We start from the raw sequence: 19,549 nt of genomic DNA on the forward strand, positions 1-19,549 counted from the left end.
CTTTTAGCAGTCCATGGTACTTTCAGCATTCTTCGCCAGCACCACAACTCAAAAGCATCAACTCTTCTTCGGTCTTCCTTATTCATTGTCCAGCTCTCGCATGCATATGAGGCGACTGAAAATACCATGGCTTGTGTCAGGTGCACCTTAGTCCTCAAGGAGACATTTTTGCTCTGCAGCACTTGAAAAAGGTCCTTTGCAGCTGATTTCCCCAGTGCTATACATCATCTGATGTCCTGACTGCTACTTCCATTCACGTCGATTATAGAACCAAGCAATGGGAAAGTCTTTGACAATTTCAAACCTTTCTCCATTTATCGTAATACTGCTTATAGGTCCAGTTGTGAGGATTTTTGTTTTCTTTATATTGACATGTAATCCGTACTGCAGACTGTATTCTTCAATCTTCATCAGCAAGTACTTCAAGTCATCCTCAGTTTCAGAAAGCAAAGTTGTGTCGTCAGCGTATCGCAGGTTGCTAATGATTCTTCCTCCAATCCTGATGGCATGTTCTTCTTCATCTAGTCCAGTTTCTCAGATTATTTGCTCAGCATACAGATTGAACAAGTATGGTGAAAGGATACAACCCGGACTCACTCCCATCTTGATTTTAAACCATGCAGTGTTTGCTTTTTCTGTTTGAATGACAGCCTCCTGGTCTGTGTACAGGTTCCTCATGAGTACAATTAAGTGTTCTGGAATACCCATTCTTCTCAATGTTATCCACAATTTGTTATGATCCACACAATCAAATGCTTTTGCATCATCAATAAAATACAAGTAAACATCTTTCTAGTATTCTTTACTTTGAGCGAAAATCGATCTGACATCAGCAATGATATCCCTTGTGCCACATCCTCTTCTGAATCCAGCCTGCACCTCTGGAAGTTCTCTGTCAATATACTGCTGCAATGTTTTTGAATTATCTTCAGTAAGATTTTACTTGCATGCAATATTAATAATATTCAATAATTACCATATTCTGTGAGATCACCTTTCTTTGGAATGGCTACAAATATGGATCTCTTCCAGTTGGTTGGCCAGGTAGCTGTCTTCCAAATTTCTTGGCATAACCGAGTCAGTGCCTCCAGTGTGGCATCTGTTTGTTGAAATATCTCAATGGGTATTCCATCAATTCCTGGAGTCTTGTTCCTCGCCAATTCCCTCAGCTCACCTTCGACCTCTTCGCTCAATGCCATTGGTTCTTGAACATATGCCACCTCCTGAAATGGATGAAGATCGACTAGTTCTTTTTGGTACAGTGATACTGTGTATTCCTTCCATCTTCTTTTAATGCTTCCTGCATCATTCAATATTTTGCCCATAGAACCTATCAATATTGCAATATGAGGCTCAAATTTTTTCCTCAATTCTTTCAACTTGAGAAATGCCGAGCACGTTCTTCCCTTTTGATTTTCTAACTCCAGGTCTTTGCACATTTCATTATAATAATTGGCTTGGTCTGCTCAAGCTGCTCTTTGAAAATCTTCTGTTCAGCTCTTTTATCTTGTCATTTCTTCCATTTGCTTTAGCTATTCTTCACTCAAGGGCAAGTTTCAGAGTCTCTTCTGACATCCATTTTGGTCTTTCATTCTCGTATTTTTAGTGACCTCTTGCTTTCTTCATGGATGATGCTCTTGATGTCATCCCACAATTTTTCTGGTTTTCGGTCATTGGTGTTCAATGCATCAAATCTGTTCTTTAGATGGTCTATAAATGCAGGAGGGATATATTCTAGATCATGTTTTGGCTCTTGTGGACTTGTTTTAATTGTCTTCAACTTCAAGTTGAACTTACATATGAGCAGTTGATGATCTGTCTGTTTCATAATCAGCTCCTGGCCTTGTTTTGGCTGAAGATATTGAGCTTTTCCATCGCCTCTTGCCACAGATGTAGTCAATTTGATTCCTGTGTACTCCATTTGATGATGTCCATATGTATAGCTGTTGTTTGTGCTGTTTGAAAAGAGTTTTTGCAATGAATAAGTTGTTGGTCTTGCAAAACTCTATCATGCAATCTCCAGTGTTATTTCTGTCACTAAGGCCAAATTTTCCAACTACCAGGGATTTTTTTTTTTTTTTTTTTTGCATTCCAATCACCAGTGATAAGCAACACATCTTGATTGGACCCTGTGGTAGTAGGGGCCAAGTGGCAGCAGTTAATTGATGAAGACAAGGTGGGTGTAGTTACCATAATGGACAGCAGATTCGAGACAGCAATCAGAATATTTATGGGAAACCTACTAAATATTTATTTGATCTATATAGACAGAATTCTAGGTCACATGAACAGCAGTCTAGATTGAATTGCTAGGATACAGAGTCACAGCCCTTCAATCAATTCCTAGACTTGAGTCAGTTTAAATACCCACAGCTCCTTGAATGAAGGGGAGGCTGGGTCCCCTTGAGAAAAGACCCCACTACACTGCCAAAAATATATACTGTCAATCTTTCTCCTAGACTTCTCCAAAGGGATCTGAGGCCTTTTACAAGAGTTGGGGGAAAGGAAATAATCAGACTTTTCAGGGATTACTGGATACTGGCTCTGAACTGACACTGACTCCAGAAGACCCAAAACGTGGCCCAGCAGTCAGAGTGGGGGCATATGGAGATCTAGTTATTGATGGAGTCTTAGCTTAGGTGTGTCTCACAGTGGGTCCAGTGGGTCCCTGAACCAATCCTGTAGTGATTTCCCCAGTTCCACAATGCATAATTAGAATAGATATATCAGCAGTTGGTAGAATTCCCACATTGAGTCCCTGACATGTGCAGTAAGGGCTGTTATGGTAAAAGTCAAGTGGAAGCCATTAGAACTACTCTACCTAGAAAAATAGTAAACCAAAAGCAATAACACAGCCCTGGAGGGATTACAGAAATTAATGCCACCATCAAAAACTTGAAGGATGCAAGAGTGGTAATTCCTTCTACATACTCATTTAACTCACCTATTTGGCCTGTGCAAAAAACAGATGGCTCTTGGAGAATGACAGTGGATTATCATAAACTTAATCAGGTGGTGACTCCAATTGCAGTTGCTGTTCCTGATGTGATTTCATTGCTTGAGCTAATTAGTACATCTCCTGGGACTTGGTATGCAGCTATTGATCTGGCTAATGCCTTTTTCTTGATACTGATTTCAAAGGACCATCAGAAGCAGTTTTAAGCTGACAAGGCCAACAATATACTTTCCAAGTGCTTCCTCAGGGGTTTATCAACTCCCCAGCACTATGTCATAATTTAGTCCGTAGGGATCTTGATCTCCTTTACCTTCCACAAGACATCATGCTGATCCATTATATTGATGGCATTATGCTGATTGGACCTAGTAAGGAAGAAGTTTTAAAATCAATGGAAAACTACAGCAACCCAAGGAAGAAGTATCGATGACTCTAGACTTATTGGTGAGGCACATGCATGCTAGGAGGGTGGGAAATTACCCAAGAAAAATTCAGGCACCTTCCACCTCAGTGAAATTTCTAGGGGTCCAATGGTGTGGGGCATGTCTAGATATTCCTACTAAAGTGAAGGATGTTACTGAATTTGGCTTCCCTCACAACTAAAAAGGAGGTACAATGTCTGGTGGGCCTCTTTGCATTTTGGAGGCAACATATCCCTCATTTGGGTGTGTTGCTGCAGCCTATTTATCAAGTGACTCGGAAAGCTGCTAGTTTTGAGTGGGGCCCAGAACAACAGAAGGCTCTGCCACAGGTTCAGGCTGCCATACAAGCTGCTCTGCCACTTGGGGCATATGATCTGGTTGATCCAATGGTGCTTGAAGTGTCTCTGGCAGATAGAGATGCTGTTTGGAGTCTTTGGCAGTTCCCTATTGGTGAAACACAACACAGACCCTTGGGATTTTGGAGCAAAACCCTGCCATCCTTTGCAGATAACTACTCTCCTTTTGAGAAATGGCTTTTGGCTTGTTACTGGGCTTTAGTAGAGACTGACCACCTAACCATGGGCCACAAAGTCACCATGAGGCCTGAGCTGCCCATCATGAACTGGGTGTTGTCTGACTCACAGAGTCATAAAGCTGGATGTGCACAGCAGCACTCCCTCATTAAGTGGAAGTGGTACATCAGAGATCGGGCTCGAGCAGGACCTGAAGGCACAAGTTAAGTTGCATGAAGTAGTGGCCCAAATGACTAATGTCCACTCCAGTAACATTACCTTCCCTCTCCCAGTCTGCATCTATGGCCTCATGGGGAGTTCCTTATGATCAGTTGACTGAGGAAGAGAAGACTCGTGTCTGGTTTACAGATGATTCTGTGCGATATGCAGGCACCACTTGAAATTGGACAGCAGTGGCATGCAGCCCCTTTCTGGGACTTCCTTGAAGGATTGTGGTGAAAGGAATTCCTCCTAATAGGCATGACTTTGAACCGTGCATCTGGCTGTTCACTTTGCATGGAACAAGAAATGGCCAGATGTACAATTGTGTACAGATTCATTTGCTGTGGCCGATGGCTTGGCTGGATGGTCTGGGACTTGGAAGGAGCATGATTGGAAAATTGGTGACAAGGATGTATAGGAAAGAGATATGTGTATAGATCTCTTTGAATGGGCCAAAGGGATAAAGATATTTGTCTCATGTGAATGCCCACCAAAAGGTGACCTCGGCAGAGGAGGACTTTAACAATCAAGTGGATAGGATGACAAGTTCTGTGGAAAGCAGTCATTTTCCCCAAGCTACTCCTGTCATTGCCCAATGGGCTTAAGAACAAAGTGGCCATGGTGGCAGGGATGGAGGTTATGCATGGGCTCAACAACATGGACTTCCACTTACCAAGGCTGATTTGGCTACCGCCACTGCTGAGTGACCAATCTGCTAGCAGCAGAGAGCAACACTGAGTCCATGATATGGAACCATTCATCAGGGTGATCAACTGGCAACCTGGCGGCAAGTTGATTACCCTGGACCACTTCCATCATGGAAAGGACAGAATTTTGTCCTTACTGGAATAGATACTTATTCTGGTATGAATTTGCCTTCCTTGTGTGCAATGCTTCTGCCAAAACTACCATCCTGGGACTTACAGAATGCCTTGTGTACCATCATGGTATCCCACACAGCATTGCTTTGGATCAAGGAACTCACTTCACAGTAAGTGAAGTAAGGCAATGAGCCTATGCTCATGGAATCCAGTGGTCTTACCATGTTCCCCATCATCCTGAAGCAGCTGGCTTGATAGAACGATGGAATGGCCTACTGAAAACACAATTATGTCACCAGCTAGATGGCATTTCCTTCAAGGGTTGGGGCAATGTTCTCCAGGAGGCTGTATATGCTCTAAACCAGCATCCAATATATGGTTCTGTTTCTCCAATAGCCAGGATTCATGGGTCCAGGAACCAAGGGGTGGAAATGGGAGTGGTACCACTCATTGCTCCTATTGACCCACTCAAAAAATTTTTGCTTCCATCCCTGCTATCCTATGCTCAGTGGGTCTGGAGATCTTAGTCCCAAAGGGAGGAACACTCCCACCTGGAGACAATACTGATTGCATTGAACTGGAAATTAAGAATGCCACCTGGCCATTTTGGCTTCCTCCTGCCTCTGGATCAACAAAGAAGGGAGTTACTGTACTGTCTGGTGTGACAGATCCTAATTACCTAGGGGAAATTGGATTGATATTACATAATGGAGGTAAAGATAGAGTATGCCTAGAAAACAGGAGAGTCCTTAGGACATCTCTTAGTACTACCATGCTCTGTGATTAAAATCAATGGAAAATTACAGCAACCCAATTCTGATATGACTACTAATGGCCCAGATCCTTCAGGAATGAAGGTTTGGGTCATCCCACCAGACAAAGAACCAGGACCAGCTGAGGTGCTTGCTGAGGGCAAGGGAAATATGGAATGGGTGGTAGAAGAAGGCAGTTCTGAATATCAGCTATGACCATGTGACCAATTGCAAAAACAAGGACTGTGATTGCTATATTTCTTCCATGTATGTGTGCATCAAATATTTTTGTTTTCTTCGGTTATGAACTATGAAATGTAAACAGGGTTAATGCATTTCAGTTGTACGCGTGTTAGTGTATCCTGTTAGGTGCAAATATGACTTTATAATTGTCCTTATTTAGAGATTATATGAGTTAAGGACATGTGTATAACTGCCAAGTTGACAAGGGGTGGCCTGTGATAGTTGGGGTTGTGTTCAACTTGGCTGGACCATGATTCCGAGTAGTTTAAGCAGTTGTGATATGGTTATTCCCATGAGGAGATCGGATGTGTATGCTTTGAGAAGCCAGTCCATTGAAAGGGAGTTTCCCTAGGGGGGGTGACCTGCTTCCTATATATATATCTATATATATATGGACATCCCGGGAAAATGAGAGAATCTTCTGTGGATCTGGATCCTTTTGTGCTGCCTACTGTCCATGAGGAAACAATACAACATTCTGCCTGGTGATCTTGGATTTGTCATCCACTGGTGCCAACAGCCAGTATATTGCTTGCCAACCCTGAGCTTGTCAGCCCCTGCAGCTGTGTGAGTCAGGAACAGCCTCCAATTTGACGTTTGATCCAGGAACTTGATACTTGCCAACTTCTGTAAGTGCATGAGCCATTTTCCTAAGATAAATTTCTCTGTCTCTCCCTCTCTGTACATATAAGCTTCCCTGGTTTTGCTTCTCTAGAGACCCCAGTCTAACACAGTGTTACTTAGAGGGGAAAAAAGAAAAACTTTTTAAATAACTAACTTTGGTAACAGTATTAAGCTGAGTTACATAGGGTTTTGTTCTGTTTTACTGCAGGACTTCTCAGAGCCTTTCAGGTACATTACAATTAATTCTCCAAGGATATTTTATACTCAAGCATATTTTCTCAGTATTCATGTATTTAGTCAAAACTTTCCAAGAGTTATTTATCAAGTACTTACTCTTTCCAGGCACTGTTCTTGGCCTAGTTGCTGGGGATGCAAATGGGAGTAAGACAGAGAAGGTCCTTGATCTTGTAGAGCTTACATCATAGTGGGAGGACTTAGAAGCCAGTTCATCAAAGACCTGCAAAAATAAATATTCCAGGCTGGGGGGAACTGCAAGTACAGCAAGGTACCATGGTGTGTGGGTGAGGCATGGGGAGAGCAAACTTGGTTTCTCAGAAGAACAGAAAGGCCAGTATAGCTGGAGCATAATGAGCAAGGATAAGGGAAATAGGAAATGAGATAAGATAGGTATAAAGGAGTAAGATCATGGAGTGTCCTTTTAGAGACCATTGCAAGACTTCAAATTTTATTCTAAATGTAATAGTTGTAAGTAGAAGTGATAAGAATGCATAAATTTATATTAAAAAAATATTCCTATGTCTGCAACATGAAGAATAAAGGATAAGAATTGTCTTGGCTACATTTTTGCAAAGATCCTGGTGGACTGTCAGTGATACTGGAGATAGTAGATATAGTTAGGAAGGTGAACCAGAAAGGTTTGCTAATCCATTGGGTAGAGGAATAGGAAGCTTGAAAGTAACAGAAAAATTAGAGACAGCTTGCTCCTAGGATTATTCAAAGAACAATTGGTGAATACTGGTGCAAATGGTAGGATACATGGAGGGAAGGTTTGGGGAGGGTCAAGGTGTGTGGGTGGTGAAGGACACAGTTTCTGTTTTAGTCATGTGGAAAGTTGGGAAGGTCATTCTAGTCTGGATCTCTGGGGAAATGTAGGGGAATGGGAAATACCACAATTTAGTGTTCCTTTAGGGGCTGTACTTTGCATATGCCATTTGAAAGGTTGTAGAGATTCCACCAGATGGATCACACAGGAATCAGATTGACTACATCTGTGGCAAGAGGCAATGGAAAAGCTCAATATCTTCAGCCAAAACCAGGCTAGGAGCTGATTGTGGAAAAGACCATCAACAGCTCATATGCAAGTTCAACTTGAAGTTAAAGACAATTAAAACAAGTCCATGAGAGTGAAAATATGATCTAGAATATATCCCTCCTGAATTTAGAGACCATCTAAAGAATAGATTTGATGCACTAAACACCAATGACCGGAAACCAGATGAATTATGGGATGACATCAAGAGCATCATCCATGAAGAAAGCAAGAGGTCACTAAAAAGACAACAAAAGAAGAGAAGACCAATGACAGAAGAGACTCTGAAACTTGCCCTTCAGCAGAGAGTAGCTAAAGCAAATGGAAGAAATGACAAGATAAAAGAATTGAACCAAAGATTTCAAAGAGCAGCTCGAGAAGACAAAGCCAATCACTATAATGAAATGTGCAAAGACCTGGAGTTAGAAAACCAAAAGGAAGAACAGGCTCAGCATTTCTCAAGCTGAAAGAATTGAGGAAAAAATTTAAGCCCAAGTTGCAATATTGAAAGATTCTAAGGGCAAAACATTGAATGATGCAGGGAACATCAAAAGAAGATGGAAGGAATACACACAGTCACTGTACCAAAAAGAACTGGTCAATGTTCATCCATTTCAGGAGGTGGCAAATGATCTAGAACCAATGGCACTGAAGGAGGAAGTCAAAGCTGCAATGAAGGAATTGGCAAAGAACAAGGCTCCGGGAACTGATGGAATACCCATTGAGATATTTCAACAAACGGATGTCGCACTGGAGACACTCACTCAGTTATGCCAAGAGATTTGGAAGACAGCTATCTGGCCAACTGACTGGAAGAGATCCATATTTGTACTCATTCCAAAGAAAGGTGATCCCAGAGAATGTGGAAATTATCAAACAGTATCATTAATATCGCACACAAGTAAGATCTTACTGAAAATAATTCAAAAACGGTTGCAGCAGTATACTGACAGAGAACTTCCAGAGGTGCAAGCTGGATTCAGAAGAGGACGTGGAACAAGGGATATCATCGCTGTTGTCAGATGGATCTTGGCTCAAGGCAAAGAATACCAGAAAGATGTTTACTTGTGCTTTATTGACTATACAAAGGCATTTTATTGTGTGAATCATGATAAATTATGGATAACATTGAGAAGAATGGGAATTCTCAAACACTTGATTGTCTCATCGAGAACCTGTACCTTGACCAGGAGGTTGTCATTCGAACGGAACAAGGGGACACTGCATGGTTTAAAATCAGGAAGGGAGTGTGTCAGGGTTGTATCCTTTCCCCATACTTATTCAGTCTGTATGCTGTTCAAATAATCCAAGGAGCTGGACTATATGAAGAAAAACGTAGCATCAGGATTGGAGGAACAATCATTAACAACCTGAGATACGTTGATGATACAACTTTGCTTGCTGAAAGTGAGGGTGACTTGAGGCACTTACTGATGAAGATTGAAGAACACAGTCTGCAGTATGAATTACATCTCAATATAAAGAAGACAAAAATCCTCACAACTGGACCAATAAGCAGCATCACAATAAATAGAGAAAAGACTGAGGTTGTCAAAGAATTCACGTTGCTTGGTTCTACAATCGAGGCCAATGGAAGCAGCAGTCAGGACATTAGATGATGTGTAGAACTGGGTAGGTCAGCTGTGAAGGAACTGTTTCAAATACTGAGGAGCAAGATGTCTCCTTGAGCACTAAGGTGCACCTGACACAGGCCAATGTATTTCCAATTGCCTCATATGCATGTGAGAGCTGGACAATGAATAAGGAAGACCAAAGAAGAGTTGATGCTTTTGAGTTGTGGTGCTGCGAAGAATGCTGAAGGTACTATGGACTGCCAAAAGAACTAACAGATCTGTCCCAGAAGAAGTGTAGCCAAGATGCTCCTTGGAAGCGAGGATGGCCAAACTTCATCTCACCGACTTTGGTCATGTTGTCAGAGGGGACCATTCCCTGGAGAAGGATGTCATGCTTGGTAAAGTGGAGGATTGACGAAAGAGGGGAAGGCCTTGGGCAAGATGGATTGACACGGTGGCTGCGACAATGGGCTCAAGCATGTATAGCAAGGATCATGGAGCTGGCGCGGGATTGGGTGGTGTTTTGTTCTGCTGTGCATGGGGTTGCTATGAGTCAGAAGTGACTCGACGGCACCTAACAACAACAGAGATTCCACTTTCTTTCTGAGTACTTGGGAGAATACCTTAATTTAGAACATTTATTTCTGTATGTCCTGTTATTGGTAGTGTTCTATTATCACTTCTATTCTTATATGTGCTATTGTAAGAAAAAACGTTTGGTTTAAGGAAAAATTTACCTCTATCGTCATGTCAAAGCACTTGGCTGCTAATCAAAACAGGTAGGTGGTTTGAATCCACCAGCTACTCTGTGCAAGAAAGATGTGCCAGTCTGCTTCTACAAAGATTAACAGCTTTGGAAACCCTTTGGGTCAGTTCTACTCTGTCCTGTAGGGTCGCTATGAGTCAGAATCAACTCAACAGCAGTTGGTTTGGTTTGCTTTGGTATCATCATGCCACCTGTCATTTGTTGTAAGTTGTGATCCCAAGAGGATCTGTTTTCACTGAAGGAGATCACTCTATTTTAGCTATTGGAGAACTCTGGTTTCCCAGAATTTGGGTTGTGGTATATCATAGCCTTTGAAAAGAAGAACAAATTTGGGCCTTTGTCATTATGCCCAGCCCATTAAAAAAAAGACTTTTTTTTTTTTCTTTTCTGGTCCCTCTCCCCCTTTTTCTCCCCCCACATGATTTTGAGTTTTGTTCCACATTGTTCTCTCTATATATCCAGGATCTCCTACATAGATCACCCTCCAAATGGTTGACAGTGGTAGCTGGGCACCATGTAGTTCTTCCGGTCTCATAGTCATATAGGCTGAGGATCACATGGTGTACCAGTCACGAGGACTAATTGTTTCCATGAATTTTTGGTTTTCTTCATTCTTTGCTCTGGACAAGGAGAGAGCTATTGTTGCATCTAGATGGCTGCTTGCAAGCTTTTAAGATCCCAGTCACTACTAGCCAAAATAGGAGGTGGAACAATGTTTTGTGCAGTATGTTATGCCAATTGAGAAAAAAAAAAGACTTTTTAATAAGCTTTGTGTTTTGTGTCTTCTAGGTGGCAGCTGGTTTACATGCAGACCTAAAAGTGGAGTTATTTGCAATGGCTGTTGGTGAGGATGGTGCCAAGGGATCAGCACACATCTCTCACAATATTGAGATTATGACTGAGCATGATGTTCTGTTCTTACCTGTGGAAGCAAATATCCTTTGAAGTTCAATTTGAATAATCTTATACAGTGAAAATATTACATTTGTGCCAGGAAAATATAGAGTCAAAGTGCTATTTTCTAATCCCTTTAATTCTGTCTTTAGAATGATAGTGAAATATCTCAGGAGAAAGACTGTGTCTTCATCTTTGCAAGTATTTAGCAAAATGCCTGACACATAGTATATGTGTGATAACTGCAAATCGAATAAAAGTCAACAGTACTGGCTATTGATGGGAGATGAGGCAATGAGAATAAAAATTAAAAAGCAAGTTTCTGTAACCAAAATAACTTATAATCTAACTACCGTAGATAGACAATTTCTTATTACAAATGTTGACTTGTCACTAATTATGTATGTATGCCTACATTCAGTATCTCTAGCTATACAGATAGCATAGAGTACAATTAATACTACTATTATTAGAATTTATGCACCAACCACTAAAGCCAAAGATGAAAGAAATTGAATATTTTTATCAACTTCTACAGTCTGAAATTGACCAAACATATAATCAAGATGTATTGATTATTTACTGGTGATTGTAATGCGAAAGTTAGAAATGATGAAGAGTCATTGGTGGCTGGAAAATATCGCCTTGGTGATAGAAAAGATGCTGGAGATCATGTGATAGAATCTTGTAAGACCAACAACTTATTCATTGCAAATACCTTTTATCAACAACATAAATGATGGCTATACATGTGCACCTTGCTGGCTGAAATACACAGAATTCAGATTGACTACTCTGTGAAAAGAGACAATGAAGAAGCTCAATATCTTTAGCCAAGCAAGGTCGGAGTTGACTGTGGACTAGACCATCACTTGCTCATATGCAAGTGTAAGTTGAAGCTGAAAAAAATTAAAATAAGTCCATGAGAGCCAAAATATAACCTTGATTATATCCTACCTGAATTTAGAGACTTTCTGAAGAATAGTTTGAAGCATTAAACATCAATGACTGAAAGCAAGATCACTTGTGGGATGACATCAAGAACATCATACATGAAGAAAAAGACAGGTGTGGTGGTTATGTTTGTGTGTCAACTTGGCTAGGCCTGGTTGAGTGGCTGGGCAGCTGGTGGGAGTTATTCCCCATGATGAGACTGGCAATCAACTCCATGGTAGGATCTACCACAAGCAGCTAAGGAGCTGCCTTTGGGATGTGGCCTGCTTCCTGTATATAAGGAGAAGCCTTGGGAATGGTCTCTAGCTTATGGCACACTTGGACTCTGTGTGTAGCCATGTCATTGTTCAGCACCCTGCTATGCTCTGCCGACCTTGGGACTTACAATGCACTTAAGTTAATGGCCTACCGTGTGGTTTGGTAACATCAGGACTGTGCCTTTTTACTTGTCAACCTTGGGGCTTCTCAGCCTCAGCAGCCAACAGCTGTCTGAGTGAAGAAACAGCTCTAGTGCCAGTGGACTGGGAGTAGGAGGCAAAGCTGGACCCCAAGGTTGAGGGCCTTTCACCCAGTCCCAAGAGCCTGTCAATTTGAACTTGGACTTAAAGCCTCCAAATTGTTAAGAATAAACTCCTGTTTGTTAAGGCCATCCCATTTGTGGTATATTCTTGTCAGAGTGGCACTAGGTAACTAGAACAATAGGAAGGGAAGAAAAGACCAAAATGGATGTCAGAAGAAACTGAAACTAGTTAAAGTGAACGAAATGACAAAAGAGCTGGACAGAAGATTTCAAAAAAGCAGATGAAGAAGACAAAGTCAATTATTATAAAGAAATATGCAAAGACCTGGAGTTAGAAAACCAAAAGGGAAGAACACATTCAGCATTTCTCAAGGTGAAGGATCTGAAGTAAATATTCAAGCTTCAAGGTGCAATATTGAAGGATTCTATGGGCAAAATGTTGAATGACGCAGGAAGCATTAAAAGAAGATGGAAGAAATAGAGAGTCACTGTACCAGAAAGAATTGATGAATGTCCAACTATTTCAGGAGGTGGCATATGATCAAGAACCAATGGTATTGAAGGAAGAAGTTGAAGCTGCACTGAAGGAAATGGGTGAAATACAAGGCTCCAGGAATTGATGGAATACCCATTCAGATATTTCAACAAAAGGATGCATCACTGGAGGCACTTACTTATGTACGCCAAGTAATTTGGAAACAGCTACTTGGCCAACTGACAGGAGGAAGTCAGTGTTTTTGCCTATTCCAAAGAAAGGTGATCCAAAATAATGTGGAAATTATCAAACACTATGCAAGTAAAATTTTGCTGAACATCATTCAAAAACAGTTGAAGCAGTATATTAACAGGGAACTTCTGGAAACTCAAGCTGGATTCAGAAAAGGATGTGGAATAAGAGATATCATTGCTGATGTCAGATGGATCTTAGCTGAAAGCAAAGAATATCTGAAAGATGTTTTTGTCTTACTGACTATGCAAAGGTACTTGACTGTGGGGATCATAACAAATTATATATAACATTACAAAGTATGGGAACTCCAGAACACTTGATTGTGCTCAAGAGGAACCTGCACATAGACCAAGAGGCTGTCATTTGAACAGAACAGGGGGATACTGCATGGTTTAAAATCAGGAAGGGAGCACATCAGGATTGTATCCTTTCACCATACTTATTCAATCTATATGCTGAGCAAATAATCTGAAAAGCTAGATTACATGAAGAAGAATGTGGCATCAGGATTGGAGGACTCATGAACAACCTGTGATGTGTAGAAGACACAACCTTGCTTACTGAAACTGAAGATAAGTTGAAGCACTTATTGATGAAGATTAAAGACTAAGTCTTCAGTAGAAATTACATCTCAAATAAAACAAAATTCCTCACAACTGCATCACTAAGCAACATCACAATAAATGTCAGGGGTTTCATTTTACTTGGATCCACAGTTAATGCCCATGGAAGCAATAGTCAAGAAATCAGATGTCATATTGCACTAGACAAATCTGCTACAAAGAAACCTCTTTAATGTGTTGAAGAGTAAGTATATCACTTTGAAGACAAGGATGTATCTAACCCAGGCTATGGTATTTTCAATCTCCTCATTTGCATGTGGGAGCTCTGGCAGCATAGTGGCTAAGGCACTTGACTGGTAACCAGAAGGCTGGCAGTTCAAACCCACCAGCCACTCCTTGGAAGGAAGATGGGGCAATCTACTTCCATAGTGATACTGCCTCGGAAACCCAAGGAGGGGTCACTGTGAGTCGGTCCGACTCAATGGCACATAACAGCAGCAAACATTTATATGTGAAAGCTGGACAATGAACAAGGAAGACTGAACAATAGTTGATGCATTCAAGTTGTGGAGTTGGTGAAGAATACTAAAAATACCATGGACTGCCAGAAGAACAAACATATCCGGCCTGAAACAGTGCAGCTGGAATGCTCCTTGGAGGTGAGAATAGCCAGACTTTGTTTCACCTACTTCGATCATGTTGTCAGAAGGGACCATTCCCTGGAGAAGGATATCATGGTTGATAAAGTGGAGGGTCAGCAGAAAAGGGGAAGACTTTAATGAGATGGACTGATACAGTGGCTGCAATGATAAGCTCAAGTATAGCAAGGATTGTGAAGATGATGCACTAGCAGTGTTTCATTCTGTTATACATAGGGTTGCTATGAGTCAGAGCTGACTTGATGGCACCTAACAATGACAACAACATTATATACAAGAGACATTATGAAATCTTATCATATATGAAAGAAGATAATTAGATTCTATCTTAAAGGACATTATATAATCTAGTGGTGGAAATAGTCTCTACACTTGATTCCTATTCTATTATGTACTTCTCCAAGAACCTAAGTCATATACTGCTTTGTGTTAACAGATACATGGTTATAGTGGTCTAATCCCATTGTGCACGGGGTTGCTATGAGTTAAGGACCAACATATGTGTACACACACACACACACACACACATTTACAGGGAAAGATGCTCTCCTTTTGCTTATTATTTCCCCCTAAGGGTATTAAATACTAAACTCCCATCATGAATGAGCAACAGAGATCATATCCCAATCCAAGGAGTATCTCAATCCCCATAGTGCCTCCTCTTCTGCATCCTCCTACCCCTTCCCCTGGTTTCATTCACCCACCCAATGGCCATGCAGCCTTCCACTCTCAGTATAGAACGGCACTGCCACAGTTCTTCCCCTGCTGTGGGTGCTGGTGGCACCGAGCAGGCCCAGGTCACTTGCAGGCTCCCATCTCCCAGCACCAACGGCAGTGGCTGCAGATGATTAGGAAGAGGACACACCAACAGCAGCCAGGGCTGCCACAGCCAGCCACATTCCTCACCAGGTACCCAGAGCCACCTCATTGCAACTACCCCTGTTCAGTTCTCTCCCCACCCTGCACCCTGACATGTGCCAAGTCCCAATCCAGCTGCCAGTACAGCCTTTACCCAGCCCAGGTGCACACCCAACAAGGCCAACTTACTTATTATATCCTGTGGATACAGCTCTCAGGCTTTATTTGGTGAGCTCCATGGGGTTTTAATATAATAAGCTTCACAGGGATTTAACTATGATTTGTGCAGGGACTGCCTGTATATAATACAGTGTCTGCATAATGTCCAAATCACATAATGTCCTATTTCACAGAACATATTGTGGATGTTAAGCAGTGCATACCTGTATATATATATATATATGTGTATATACATGAACACATACATATTGTTATGGATTGAATTATGACCCCAAAAATTATGTATTGTAAATCCTAGCTTCTATGTCTGTGGTTATAATTTCATTTGGGAATGGGTTTTCTTTGTTATGTTAATGACACAGGATTAGTATAGGGTATGTCTTAAGTCATTCTCTTTTGAAATATAAAAGAGATTAAACAAGTAGAGATAGGGAAAGAGAGATGCTAAGTCACATGAAGATAACCCAGGAGCAGAAGCTCAAAGAGAGAAGGACCTTTCTCCCGAACTGACAGAGAAAGCCTACCCCTAGAGCCAGTGCTCTAAATTTGGACTTCCAGCTTCCAAACTGTGAGAAAGTAAATTTCTGTTTGTTAAATCCACCAACTTGGTATTTCTGTAATAGCAGCATTAGATAACTAAGATAAATATATATGTATATACCCATTCCTCATTTATTGACATGGTTATTTTCCAAAACCAGGTCGTTATGTGAAAACTGGCATTATGCAGAATGAAGGATGACCACATTAGATCACAAAATGGAAGATGATTACATCATTACATAACTGTCAAATTACATCATCACACAGTTGCCAAATTACATCATTATGTCAGTGGCAAACCACTGGAAATCATGGTCCAGCCAAACGGACACATAACCATTATAGCCATTATTATTATTGCCTTGCATCTTGGCATTCATTATTACCAAATGTATATCATTCATGGGCAAAATATTTGGATAGTAGATTTTTTTTTTTTTTTTTTTGCTATTGTCATAACTGCAAAATGTTGGATGAAACAGTTGATAAATGAGTAGTAGTTACATGCATGTATATTTGATATTTGAGCTGTTTGTTGTTGTTGTTGTTATGTGCCATCGAGTCAGCCCTGACTCATAGCGACCCCTCCTTGGGTTTCCGAGGCAGTATCACTACGGAAGTAGGATTGCCCAACCTTCCTTCCGAGGAGTGGCTGGTGGGTTTGAACCGCCAGCCTTCTGGTTAGCAGTCAAGTGCCTTAGCCACTTGAGCTGAGTCATAAAAAATGCAAAAACTTTTTATAAAAGAACACTTTAGGGGGAGAATGACTCAAACTATGACAAAATAGAGTTCTGGATTAGCAGGAATTTCAATTTGCTGAGAGCCTAGGGAGTATTAGGAAATGTAGTGGGAAAGTTGGCTGGAGTCAAGTTATGGAAGTTGTTGAACCCTTGATTTAGACTTTATTATTTAAGCAATAGTAAATCACTGAAGATTTCTGATCCAGTGGGTGATATGATGGTTGTTGTTATGTGCCGTCAAGTCGGACCTGACTCATAGCGACCCCTCCTTGGGTTTCCGAGGTAGTATCACTACAGAAGTAGATTGTCCCATCTTCCTTCCGAGGAGTGGCTGATGGGTTTGAACCACCAGCCTTCTGGTTAGCAGTCAAGTGCCTTAGGCACTATGCTACCAGAGCTCCTAATATGATTAGTATTATCTTTATGAGAATGAATTCAGTGTTATTTTTTAGGAAAATTGAAGAAGAGCAACTGGAGATACAAAGAACCATTCTACTTCAATATGCCAAATGTAAGGACAAGAACTATAGGGTGGCAACAGTACACATGGAGAAGGGACATGGATGAAAGATATTTGTAAGAAAAACTGTAAAATCTGAGGGAGAACCTATTAATGGAAGGAGATAAGACACAGAGGGCAAGGCTAAGGTTTGGAGCTCAGGTAATGAATCACAGATCTGCAGGACTAGATCTCGGTTGAGAAGTCAGAGCTGGAGAAATATTGATTTTAAGCATCGTCTACACAGAGGTAATGGCTGAAGGTGTGGGAAAGGAGCAGGTATTTGGGATTTGTTTGAGGACCAGGAGGAAAAGAAGCCAGAGGAGACAGAACAGGAGTTAGAAAATCACTTAATATCTCATAAGCCACAGATAGAATTTCAAGCAAAGAATGGACACAGTTGGTAAGAACTCAGATTTCAAATAAGACTTAGATTTGGTTGGGGCAAAACTAGACTGTAAAGGATAAAGAATGACTGGGTGTTAAGAAACTAGAAAGTACCAAATTTAGATTGTCTTTCAAAAAGAAAATATTAAAGGAAAGACCAAGAAAATATAATACCTCAAGGAGGGTTTTCAGTTTAGTGTAGACTTAAGTACGTTTGTAGGCCGAAGAAAATGGATCAGAAGACAGACATTTAAAATATGAATGAGAGGAAGTAATTGAATCAGCAACTTCCAGAAGAGGGTATAATCAAGAACAGTCGAAGCATTAATCTAGGCAAGGGAGAGGTTGAAGATAAGAAAGAATCCAGACATTCTAAGGTGAAGGAGAAAGTTACAGAGACTTGTGTCAAATGATCTTGATTTCAAAAGAAATGGAGTTAAATGCATTCATTTGTTCATTTATTCCTTCAAAGTGAATCAGTGCCTCTAATGTGCCAGAACTGTTCTAGGCTTTGGGAATACAATAGTAAATAAAATAGAAATTCCTGCCCTAGGTAGCTTACAGTGTGTATGGGAGACAGTAAATAAATATGAACTTTGATAAGTGCAATGGAGAAAAAAAAAAGTAGTTTTCAAAAAGGGGGTATAGTGAGTGTTAGAGGATTGCAATTTATAATAGAGTGATTAGGAAAGAACTTACAGGGAACCCTATTCCCCTCACTCCCCTTATAGTAATGAGGGCAGGAGTTTTAAAACGTGTTAGAAGGAAATTAGCCAAAGCTCTATTTTGCCTCTGTGAATTAAGTCAAGCCCTATTAGGCTCTTTCAGACAGGTTGTTAGAGACTGGTCTAGAGTACTTGAATCCCTGTTGCTGATCTTGCAATTAAGATCAATTGCAATTAAGTCATTTACTTTATGCTAATAAATCCTTTCTTTGCTTAGAGAGTCCATCTATTAGGCAAAGATAGAAGGGAAGGAACAAGATTTATCAGATCTTTTTATCTACTTCCATAGCCTATTTCTCAAGGTCTACTCCCTTTCTGTCCAAAAAACCCGTAAAATCTGGACATTGGTGTGGTTTGGGACCCAGTTATGATGACGGCTGCTATAAAAGGACCTCCCACAGTTAGCAGAGAAACATACACTGAGGGGTAAGGGTCAAAAGAAATTCTAGATCAGTGTCCATCCTCTCACTTCTAAGTCTGAGCATGTAGTATTTGCATTAGACACAACAGTAGCTAAAATTGAGCTAATGATGCTAGAGTATAGATTTTATGATTCTAAAATGTTACTTGGGTTAGTAGGTACAAAACATTTAGTCATGAAAATCATTGTCCTTAACAAGTATTTTACCAGTTGTAACAAGCAACAATTATGATAAGAGATCAAAAGATTTTTCTCAGGAAAAAGAAAATCCCATGGTCCAGAGGACTTCCACAACTCCTTCTGCTTCACTCGGAGTCTTCATGTCTCGTAAAATTTCTCCATATTAGGTCCAGTAAGTGATAAACAAGAATTTGAATGTCAGTCATTCAGATGTGAGGCCTTAACCTCAGATTTGTTCCCATCTTCTTACAGCCAGAAACCAGTGAGACACTTGGCCTGGTTGAATGAAAATGCATGCTTTCATTAACTATAATAGCTGCCTCTTTATATGCGTTATATTAGCTAATCCTCACACTACCTATGAAATAGGTATTATTTTTATCCATTTTATAAATAAGTGCAAAAACGACAAGGAGGCCACATGTTCTGACCTCCTCTAACCCTACAAGGGGAAGGCAGGATTACCAGCAGTAACCCAAGGCCTATTACTGCCAGGCCAGACATGTTGCCTCCCTCCAGTCCTTTCTCCAACCG

General features: G+C 40.8%; 1 protein-coding gene across 1 annotated transcript in view; it reads left to right on the plus strand.

Moving 5' to 3' along the window:
• SPAG17 (sperm associated antigen 17) overlaps window positions 1-19,182 on the plus strand; it is a 413,793-nt gene extending 394,611 nt beyond the window's left edge. Inside the window, exons 47-48 of the mRNA XM_007950259.1 lie at window positions 10,952-11,096; window positions 19,043-19,182. Of these exons, the coding sequence (XP_007948450.1) occupies window positions 10,952-11,096; window positions 19,043-19,182 (285 nt within the window). The remainder of the gene's footprint in view (window positions 1-10,951; window positions 11,097-19,042) is intronic.
• The last annotated feature ends 367 nt before the right edge of the window (window positions 19,183-19,549 follow it).

This window comes from Orycteropus afer, unplaced genomic scaffold (genome assembly GCF_000298275.1).
Source record: "Orycteropus afer afer isolate SDZICR_OR568_19922 unplaced genomic scaffold, OryAfe1.0 scaffold00010, whole genome shotgun sequence".
Lineage (NCBI taxonomy): Eukaryota > Metazoa > Chordata > Mammalia > Tubulidentata > Orycteropodidae > Orycteropus > Orycteropus afer.